Source organism: Salvelinus sp. IW2-2015, linkage group LG28, assembly GCF_002910315.2.
Source record: "Salvelinus sp. IW2-2015 linkage group LG28, ASM291031v2, whole genome shotgun sequence".
NCBI classification, from domain to species: Eukaryota; Metazoa; Chordata; class Actinopteri; order Salmoniformes; family Salmonidae; genus Salvelinus; species Salvelinus sp. IW2-2015.
This window is the reverse complement of record NC_036868.1, coordinates 12,594,005-12,605,522: the sequence shown is the minus strand read 5'-3', so window position 1 is coordinate 12,605,522 and position 11,518 is coordinate 12,594,005. Positions and strand designations below refer to the sequence as shown.

The following is an 11,518-nucleotide window of genomic DNA, read 5'->3' as shown; positions in this document are numbered from 1 at the left end:
TTTCGTGGGTAGATTCCACTTTACCCGCTACATGGTTTACATGTATCATATATATACCTGGTCGACTAGACCTGTAGCTCTCCCTTTGGGTAGCACAATTTACTCGTGACCTACGGCCCTGTATGTTAAGCCGTTCGTTTATATGCTTGCTTTTAGTTGTGAATTCTATGGGGCTGTAGTTTTACCTTTATATTTTGACTCTTATTTTATTTTAGTTCAATTATTTCTCTAGTAAACTCTAGTTTCTGAATCTGCGCTGTTGAGGTCTTGAAGGTGGCTTGGGAATGTTGAATGTATTCTCAACGGTGATTAGTGTGTGTTGTTTATGATCCGTGGGTGTGGGCTAGTCCGTGCGCATTTCTGGGTGGGTCTTGTGACGCAAGTATGATTGTATTTGCAGTGATAGACGATGCGAGATGAATATTGGGATCAGTGCCAAGGCTGCGAAAGTTGTGTGATAATTGTGGTATTTATGGGTGGTTGGGCTCTTTCGTATACAGCCATATCAGTCAAATAGGCTAATACAGACGTGTGGTTGTGTGTCATGGTCCTTCAGTAGTCCTTCGCGGCGTATTCAGGTTCCAGATGACCAACGAGTCCGCCTATTTTGGAGCCCTCATGGCTGGAGATGTGGTAGGTTAATTAGTTTTTTTATATTATGTTTCTGTTTTCTCTATTATATGAGCATGTTTGTTGCTCTAGTTTTCTGTTATGATCTTTTGTGCTGTTCACACACCAACACCGTTTTTTTTTTTTGTTCGTTCTATTTGTGATTAAAGGTGTGGTGGTGGTTTTAATATTTAGAGGACTAAAGATTAATTTTTTGGTTGTTTTTTTTTCGGTCTTATCAGCTATCAATTTTATTGCGTTGATGTAATTTTTGGTGAGCTTTTATAGGTTTAAAAAAAAAAGAGTTTTATTGTATAAGAGGGATTTTTTTGTGTTCATTAAATAGTTATCTTATAATATGTTTCGACGAATCCGTTTTGCCTCGCTCTTATAGATTCTTATTTAATTATTCCATATTCTCAGACCGTTTACTCCCTCTTGAAATACAGATTTACCCTGACTGTCTATTTGTATTAGCCTTGATGTATATATATATGTGTTATTCACGCTATACAATCTGAGATAAATTATTGATTGTATTCTCTTTCTCTCAGTTATCTCTTGAACGTGCGTAATCGCAGCGGATTTTCAAATGTTCTCTCTAGTATGTTCTCGAGTATCCAGTGGACGGGAGCCCATGTTGGAAGAGAGTTGGGGAGAAAACGATTATTTTAAATGTGTCTTATTCTTTTCTGGTTCTGGTGGTTCGTGGCGCGGTGTGTCACGTGTGTTCGGTCATTTGTAATGTATGTATTCAGTGTAGGTACTAGGCTTCTAGTTGAAGGGCGTGAACTAGGTTTTCTTCCTGGGTTTATTTATACGCTTTGCTTCTCCAAATTATTCTGGATTGCCTAATGTTCTGAGCGGCACGGGGAACTAAGATCCAAGGACAAACATCTCGTTAATTCTAATACTAGGCCAGACGTTGCAAACCCAAACAAAAGACCAAGGAGTACCTTGAATAAATAACACTAGCGCACAGTATTATCACACGGGACGAGACCCGTAATATCTGCGCGATCCACAAAGCCACGAAAGCCCAAACACACACAGCACAGGTACTCACACCGCACCAACGGATAGCAACAATAATGGACAGCACCATGGTGAAAGGGCCACATATATAAACACAATCAGTGGGAATAGGTGCCGGGTGTGCGCAATGAAAGTTCCAGAGGGATCTGTGACATCGTGGGATTCTGTCTTTGTCTCTTCTCTGTCACTGCCCCCACTCTACCTCTACAGCCAGAAGAAAACAGATGGAGTGTCAGGGTCTATCTCCATCAGGTACCGCTCTGCTTACATCATCCGGTCTGCCACTCGAGACCACTCCGCTTCATCGTTGTTTCAAGAAGGGCAATCGATGACAAGCCCGGAACCTCGGTCTCCACAGAGTGTCAGGGCCAGTGGTGGTGGAGCGCTGATTGTTCTGCTGGAAGTGAAGTGGTGGCGGTGTGAAGTGGGTGTGTCTGAGTGGAACGAGTCGTAACATAACGTCCTACCCTTGTGTGGTCTGCCTGTGACAGACAGAAGACAGACTGGAGGATGCATGACGAGTTGATCAGTACCTCCATGCCTTGCTGACCCAGAGTCAGCCCAACGTACTGATGTGACAAGCATATGGGTGGCCTGCAGCAGACCGTTCACACAGGATGGATCTATCTATCGCGATGGTGTGACTGTTCACTGAGTGACTAGGCTGGAGGTGAGGTAGAGAAGTGATAGGTGACTTTCTTCCACAGTGAAGAGACGGATATTTGAGAGTAGCAGACTACAGCAGTAGATCTCTCTTCAAGTAACCCAGCTGAGGATATTGTGAAAGTGATATAACATTCAGAGGAAGGTGTGCTCAAGGAATCACTGTAAATATTGACTCAGTAAACAGCTATAATCAAACTGGTACAAATATTTTGAAATAAATAGATTTTTTTCCAGATCTGCTGTGGCAAGTTGGTTTAGTAATGGAGTGTTTCCCCTACGATTTTCTCCGCAGTGGTGGCAAAGTCAGCGTGGGAGGGGTTGCCTGGTAGTGGGCGGGGCTATTGGCGCAGTCTCGAGGATCTCGGAGCCATTGGTGCTGTTGTCGCAGAGACGATCATTTGTTAAAGCAATTTCCTGTAATTCTACAAATTTTGCTAAGGGGTGGAGAGAACAGTATAATAGTTTTCTTCAATTCTACACGTTTGTCATAGCATATGAACACGACATAAGCCATCTGAATGACTCAAACATTATAACAAAATCAATGAGGGCCCCATGACAGCTCGATGATGAGAGTCTAAGGAGAATGGCAAGAATCTTGCAAGCTAACAGGCGGGCCACAACAGGCAAATAACAACACAGTACAACTAGGGTTGTGCAGATGGGATCTTGGAAAGCACAACTCTTCGGTCCTTGTCACAGATACGCTATTGCAGCAGACGAACACACCAGGTTCCACTCCTATCAGCTAAAAACAAGAAGCGGCTCAGTGGGCAAAAAATATAGCCTGGTCCGACGAATCCCAGTTCCTGTTGCATCATGCTGATGGCAAAGTCTGGATTTGGCGTAAGCAGTCCATGGCCCATCCTGCCTGGTGTGTCAACGGTACTGGGTGGTGTGTGTAGTGTAAGGCCAAGTCAGACACTTCTCTTGTTCCTCTGTGCAGGGGATGTTGGTATTTAATTAAATTGGCTCTCCCACTGATTCTTTAGGGAGGGTGGAGGAAAGAATAGGCACAACAATTCTCAACAGTTTTTTATAAACTATAACGAGGTTAGACAATGCTCATCAATATTAATATTTCCGTCATGGAGAGAACAAGGCATAAAACAGTGCTATAAAGGACTTTCCCATTAAGGGGGAAATGATTAGTTGTTATGAATGGTCTGGGAGTCTGGCTAGGCTCCAGTATGAGGCGATCAGTGGTTACATCTGGAGAAAACGCCTCTTCATCAACTCATTATAACAGCTGGCTAGGGACATTATCTTCACTGCTATTCACACTCTTCCAGTTAGAGATATGCAGGTAGCCAGCCTGGGGACATAACACTTTAAAACTGAGGAATTAAATGAAGATTTATTCGGTAGAGTTTAAGCAGAGAGTTCTTATTGGGACTGGCTGACTAAATAAGCCAGGGGTTTCATTTGTTGGCTGGTATTTGTAAGAGGAGCAGATAATTTTCATTACCTAAGTCATGTCTATTATTTGTGCCAATTAACTCACTGTAGAAGTTGTCAGTTTCTTGCCATAGCTGTTACACAGATAGTGCACGGAGAGAACAGATGAGAGTAACAGACTCAATCCTCTTAAACTCATTCATCTTCACTTTCAGGGTTCTCTATGGTTATTGTTACCCTACATCAGGTTCCCAACTGGTGGCCTGTGGCCCGAATTTGACCCACGGTTTTTATTTGGCCCCCTCCATCGTTTTTTTCTGAGAAACAGTATTTTTTTTTACTTTTATTATTGTTGAACACAGAAAGCTGTAAAAACACAGAGAAATCAGCTCCAATTGGATTTTTATTTTGGAAATCTGTTACCAAACTTTTCCCACACATAGTAGAGAGACACGTGCGTCGTATACAAAATATAAGCAAGGTTTGAAATTATTGTTTTTAGTCAAAATCTTGGGCTTCTTGGCGGTCAGTTTGCATGCCAGTCCACCCGACCTATAGCCGCTCAAGAAAATCCCTGGCCTACACTGTTTATCTCTTCTCCATCTCTTGTTTCCTGTCACTTTTTCCCTTTCTCTCCCTTTCTCTTTTCTCGTCCCCTCTTCCTCTGTGCTCCTTTTCCTCTCTCTCCCTGTCGTTTCCTTCTCTCTTTATTTTTCTATATTTTTCTCTCTCCTGCTCTGTTACTTTTCTATCTTTCTTCGCTTTCCCTCAGCCGTTGCGGTCTCTCTTAAGGCGCATGGGCTTATTATTCATGAATACAGACCAAGTTTAATATAAGCGTAGACCATAGCGGGTGACAGAGCCTTCCAATTAGAAACACATTCTGTGGCGCTGGACATCGGCTTGAAATGGCGAGGTAGACGGAGACATGTGGCGCTTGTGGGAATGGAGGAAAGCGAGGACTGGAGACATGTTGGCCTGATGAGAAAGGAGAGACTGAGACATGTTGGCCTGATGAGAGAGGAGAGACTGAGACATGTTGGCCTGATGAGAAAGGAGAGACTGAGACATGTTGGCCTGATGAGAGAGGAGAGACTGTGACATACTGGTCTGATGAGAGGGACTGAGACATACTGGTCTGGTGAGAGACTGAGACATACTGGTCTGGTGAGAGAGGAGAGACTGAGACATACTGGTCTGATGAGAGGGACTGAGACATACTGGTCTGATGAGAGGGACTGAGACATACTGGTCTGATGAGAGAGACTGAGACATACTGGTCTGNGAGAGACTGAGACATACTGGTCTGATGAGAGAGACTGAGACATACTGGTCTGGTGAGAGACTGAGACATACTGGTGTGAGGAGAGACTGAGACATACTGGTCCGGTGAGAGACTGAGACATACTGGTGTGAGGAGAGACTGAGACATACTGGTGTGAGGAGAGACTGAGACATACTGGTGTGAGGAGAGACTGAGACATACTGGGCTGGTGTTTAGACAAATCGATTAAACCACACATTATTATGCCAGGGTTGTCCTAGGTGTCAAAACATTAATTGCGCACATCAATGTTGTGAGCTGTCAGGAGAGCCACTCCACCACCTCTTCTCTTCTCCTCTGTGTACTCTGCCTGTGATGGGGGGGCATTTTGCTGTCCTACGGTTGAATTTAGCACTTTGTTGTCCTGTGCACTACTTGTCCCCGAGGGTGAGCCCATACTTCTACCACTAAGTGCCAGAAAGGCTTCCCGGAATGGAGGCTGATTGTCCCCTAGGCAATCGTAAACCTTACCTCTCCTCCCTCCGGTATGACCCTTTCTCCTGCCTGAYGCAAAATCCTCCACCCCTAATTCTCCATCCTCATTCTTTCTCATCACCATTAGTGTTGGACTGTCCTTTGACCTTGTCCTCTAGTACAGTGTGTGTCCTATGTGTCAGCCCCTTGCCTCTGTGTGGGGGTGGTTTTTAGCTCTACTGTGATACCATCCCCCTAGGTGTGTCTCTCTTGTCTATGTGGCGTACAGTATCTTGGAACTCCATTTAAACCAGGGATGGGCAACTTTGACGGGGGTGATATCTGAGTGAGAGTGACTAATAAAATCAATGGGGCCTCCTGGTCGGTAATTCTACCATGATTACTACAAGTTTAGATAGCTGTTTAGACTTACTTACCAATCTAAAACATGTTAGCTGACATGAGGTTATTGAGTGACTAACTGTGAGTGACATAACAAGAAAGAAACTGATGATGCACAACCAAATTTCAAAATTGCACCTTGGATATTCTAACTCTCAACATTAAGTTGAGACCCCGACTGAGTTCCTAAAAAAWTATGTTGGGGGAGGGGGACATTGATCCGGGGGCCTACAAARGGCGGCCAGTTGCCCATCCCTGATTTTTAACCATGTTCGTTCTGTTGTGTCTTTATTAACCACAGTTCATTGTGTCCGTTCTAACCCTGTATGTCTCTCCTCTGCCTCTCAGCTCTTAGACTGTTTCACCATCCCCGTGGTGCTGCTGCTGTCCTGGTTCTTCCTGCTGGTGAGGTACAAGGCCGTGCATTTTGTGGGCGTTGGGGTGTGTCTGCTGGGCATCGGCTGCATGGTGGGGGCAGATGTTCTGGTGGGAAGACAGCAGGGCCTAGGTAAGACACACACACACAAACAATACCCTTACTGCCCCAAGGGCCAATAACACAGTGTTATTGAATAACCATTTAATGAAGCATTTACAAAGACTCATAATACATGTGTACTGCTCTGACTCATTGGAGGCCTTCAGTCTGCTGTGTCCTTCACGCAAATACCCCGATCACCCCAACACACAGTGTCCTCACTGTGCAGTTCACCATCACTGTTTCATTGTGTTTAAACCTCAGTACCTTTAGCAAGTCAACTCCCCGGTGTTATCCCTGGTGCGGTGGGCCTTTCACATCTATGGACAGCCTCCCCCTCTCATTATTGCATTAATTACCCCCTGGATTTCCAGTAGACAGACTTTTGGTTCACTATGAATAATAAATGTTCCAATCCAAATCATATTACRTGTTCTGGATCCGAGGAGTTTAGAGTTTCATTACAAACAAACTGCTAGAGTTTCATTTCTGTCTCAGAATTGACAGAATAGTTATATTATATCTCAAATGTGTGCTGAGTATCTGTAAGATCTTTGTTTGATCGGGCACGGTTGATCCCTACATGACTATTCATAAAGGGATAATGGGATAATGCAATACTTTGGTATCAGGTTACAATCAATAATGGCCATTTGTCTTACCAGCTACACAGTAGTGTTACTAAGAAGAGTGTTATTTCAAACCCAATAAAGTGAACAGTATCTGAAATTTGCTTAGTTTATTAACTCCAATTAAGAAAAGTTGCTGCAGCCCAGTTGCTGTCTGTACCTCTCTTATCAGCCAATGTCTTTCACTGCTTTGTTGTCATCCATTACTAATGGGTTTTTATAGGCTAGCCACTTAGTCTGATATTACTGAAGAGCGTTTCATATGATAACCTATTTGTCATGGATAACTCAAGGATAGCTCTTTCATATGATAGGCTATTGTAATGTTGTGCTCTAGTAATTTCCTCCTCGCTCTCGCACTCTGTCTGCCTAGGGGAACATAAGCTCCTGGGGGACCTGCTGGTTCTGGGAGGGGCCATGCTCTATGGAATCTCTAACGTGTGTGAGGAGTTCATCGTTAAGAACCTGAGCAGGGTGGAGTTCCTGGGCATGATGGGACTGTTCGGCTCTTTCTTCAGCGGCATTCAGCTGTGAGTGTGTTTGTGTGTGTCAGACCTGGCTTCAAATACTGTTTGAAATCATTTCAAATATATTTAGCTTGTTTGAGCTTGTCTGGTACAATGGAACCAATAGAATAGTCCCAAAATRRCAAACTCTGAAAATCTGTCACTCAAGGCAGGCAAACGGTCAAAGTCTTTCAAAGATTCAAACTGTATTTGAACTCAGGTCTAGTGTGTCATTCCTCACTGATACTATACTGGACAGAGCATCCCTCTTCACCAATACCACAAGAGCAGCCAGTAGAAACTCAGAACTGTAGTGCTATATCTTTAACACTCCAACACTAACATTAGCAAGCTGGAACCCTTAAGTTAACCTCATCTACACTGAGTATACTAAACATTAGGAACACCTTCCTAATATTGAGTTTGCCTTCAGAACAGCTTCAATTCGCTGGGGCACGGACTCTACAAGGTGTCGAAGGCATTCCACAGGGATGCTGGCCATGTTGACCCCAAAGCTTCCCACAGTTGTGTAAAGTTGGCTGGATGTCCTTTTGGTGGTGGATCATTCTTGATACACAAAGGAAACTGTTGAGCGTGAGAAACCTAGCAGCATTGCAGTTCTTGACACAAACTGGTGCACTTGGCACCTACTACCATGCCCTGTTCAAAGGCACTTAAATCTTTTGTCTTGCCCACTCACCCTCTGAATGGCACACATACACAATTCATGTCTCAATTGTCTCAAGGCTTGAAAATCATTCTWTAACCTTTCTCCTCCCCTTCAGCTACACTGATTGAAGTGGATTTAACAAGTGACATCAATAAGGGATGATAGCTTTCACCTGGATTCACCTGTTCAGTCTGTCATGGAAAGAGCAGGTGTTCCTAATGTTTTGAATACTTAGTGTATACGTTCTGTAGCATTTGCCATCTGATCTTATACAGCCGTTGATGCCAGCTACATATCTACAGAYATGCCCCATATTCAACATATACTCCCACCAGCAGGTTCTATAGTATTACGCCTCTCTCTCTCTCTCCAGATCAGATTGTGACTCTTTAACTTTTTAATAAGCTCATTATGAGGCTTAAAGACGAATGGTGAAACCCCCTGGTTATGAGACATCGCCCATGCCAGTGGGTGCATGGGGACCTGTCTCTGTCTCTTGCTGGTGTTCTTTTTAGACCGGGGGGGGGGGGGGGGGGTGAATGGTCTGCCATGTTGTTTCTATTGTAAGTGCCCCTCTTGAGTCAGATGATTCCGTCAATAGAATTCCCAAGATCCATTCCGTAGGGTCAGTGGGTTGTACCCCACCTCGCTCTGATAGGACGGACTTGTCCCTCGTCAGAATCACAGGTGCTGAGTTGTCAAAACTGAGCTTCCTGTCAAGAGACTTTTGATCCTCCTGTCCTACTTTCTCCCTCCATCACTCACACTGTTTATCCCCCATCTCACAAATCTCACCTGTGCCTGACAGGAATTATGTAATTTTCTTTCTGTTTCAGGGCCATCATGGAACACAAGGAGCTGTTAAAGGTGCAGTGGGACTGGCAGATTGGTAAGCTACTGTTACTGTGTGTGGTGTATTTGTGTGAGAAAGGGAAGTGCGTGCATGTGGGAAGGAAGTAAGTGGCAGTGGATGAAACAGGGATGATTAAACATTGGCAAAGGGGGAATTGATTGTCCTGTCTAGCGGAGATGCCTCCACACCTCCTCCTCCCCCCCTGCGGTGTCAGATCCTCCTCACAATCAGTTAGGCTGTAAGGGGTGTCACTGGAAGATCACTCTGCAAATGAAGTGGTGGTGACAGAGATGGGGCCCTGAGCTAAGATGGATGGGCCACTGCTGTACAGTAAAAGTGTACAGGCCGGCTAAGGGGTGGTGTCAACCTTTTACGAAGGTCTTGTTGTGCTGCATGAATTACAGGTAGGAGATGAAGGTGTCTAACTGATATATGGATGCACTTTATTTACTTATAACATCAACGGTTCACTTAATATTTGATTTGCAACTAACAGTAAGCCAGCAGGGTGCTATTGTACAGCATACAGCAACTGTTGGTTAGCTAGTAGGAGTAAGCCAGCAGGGTGCTATTGTACAGCTTACAGCAGCTGTTGGTTAGCTAGCAGGAGTAAGCAGCAGGGTGCTATTGTACAGCATACAGCAGCTGTTGGTTAGCTAGTAGGAGTAAGCCAGCAGGGTGCTATTGTACAGCAAACAGCAGCTGTTGGTTAGCTAGTAGAAATAAGCCAGCAGGGTGCTATTGTACAGCTTACAGCAGCTGTTGGTTAGCTAGTAGGAGTAAGCCAGCAGGGTGCTATTGTACAGCATACAGCAGCTGTTGGTTAGCTAGTAGGAGTAAGCCAGCAGGGTGCTATTGTACAGCATACAGCAGTTGTGGTTAGCTAGTAGGAGTAAGCCAGCAGGGTGCTATTGTACAGCATACAGCAGCTGTTGGTTAGCATAGTAGGAGTAAGCCAGCAGGGTGCTATTGTACAGCATATAGCAGCTGTTGGTTAGCTAGTAGGAGTAAGCCAGCAGGGTGCTATTGTACAGCATACAGCAGCTGTTGTTAGCTAGTAGGAGTAAGCCAGCAGGGGTGTACAAGGGGCTATGCTAAAAGTCCTGCCGCCTGTAGAAGTGATAAAAAACATTTGGGGCTGATAAAGACTAAAGAAATCACAAGATATGGTCAGATGATAAGTTTACTTTATTCAGAGTGCCAAAATATTTTTTCAAAACAATAGGACTCGGATTGATGTGGGTCTGTACCGTCTTATGTGGACAGTGGCTTCACCTCTGTAGTGCTCCTCTGTACGTCACTTTTTCCCAATGCTTTTCTGACATGACTTCTGTCAAAGTGATATGTCGTATTAGGACTTTTAGTTCAGACACAAATCAGAATATTTTAACAGCACCTAATTCTAGAATCTTCCCTTGAAGTTGTCTAAGTTTCAGTTAATTGTTAAAGAATATTTCAAATACAATAAACTATCATGACAACATGATATATAGTAGCCCATGAAGATGCCCAATTTTCAATTACTTTCTTAGGAACCAAATCTATGACGTGCAATTCGCCGCTCTCCAAAAGCAATTGCAAGTGACTAGGTCCTTAATTCACTCCAATTCACCCATTTCTTTTGATTGAGCAAGCGAGGGCGTGTGCTGATGCACAATAGTGGGGTTTGGGTAGCGTCCCAGGAGATGCTAGCTTGTCACAGATGCATTAGCCAGTCTGTGGTGGCTTGAGGTGCACGTCATTAACTGTCACTGCCATGGTGGGGCAACACAGCAGGTGCCAGAAGGAGAGATCTGCTCAGCTAAGATTGTGCTACCTATAAAAATGAGGAGGACTTGGTCATGTAAAATGTATTGGAGAAATGTGTGCGTCCTCCAAAGACTTGGTGTGATCATATTGTTTTTTCCATCCTGAAGCTTAACACATGGAGAGTTGTGTTTTTAATAATCACTTATTGGTCATAAGGAAGGTGAAAACAAAGGTTCATTTACAGTGCTTCAGAAAGTATTCATACCCCTTGACTTATTCCTCATGTTTGTGTTACAGCATGAATTCAAAATTGATTAAATATATTTTTTCCCTCACCCATTACACACAATACCTCATAATGGCAAAGTGAAAACATGTTTTTAGAAAATGTAGCAAATTTGTTGAAAATGAAATACAGAAATATCTCATTTACATAAGTATTCACAACCCTGAGTCAATTCTTTGTAGAATAACCTTTTGGCAGTGATTACAACTGTGAGTCTTTCTGGGTAATCTCTAAGGCTTTTCCACACCTGGATTGTGCAACATTTTCCCAGTTATCTTTTTTAAAAATGCTTCAAGCTCTGTCAAGTTTGGTTGTTGATCATTGCTAGACAACCCATTTTCAGGTTTTGCCATAGATTTTCAAGTAGATTTAAGCAACTCCAGTGTAGATTTGGCCTTGTTTTAGGTTATAGTCCTGCTGAAAGGTGAATTCATCTCCCAGTGTCTGGTGGATTTTGCCTGTGCTTATCTCCATTCTCTTTATTTTTTATCCTGAAAAA

General features: G+C 43.7%; 1 protein-coding gene across 1 annotated transcript in view; it reads left to right on the top strand.

Annotated features, from left to right (window-relative positions):
- The window catches only part of slc35f1 (solute carrier family 35 member F1), a 172,106-nt gene that overhangs the window by 124,481 nt on the left and 36,107 nt on the right, over positions 1-11,518 (top strand). Inside the window, exons 4-6 of the mRNA XM_070435830.1 lie at positions 6,197-6,356; positions 7,329-7,485; positions 8,968-9,020. Coding sequence (XP_070291931.1) covers positions 6,197-6,356; positions 7,329-7,485; positions 8,968-9,020 — 370 coding nt within the window. The remainder of the gene's footprint in view (positions 1-6,196; positions 6,357-7,328; positions 7,486-8,967; positions 9,021-11,518) is intronic.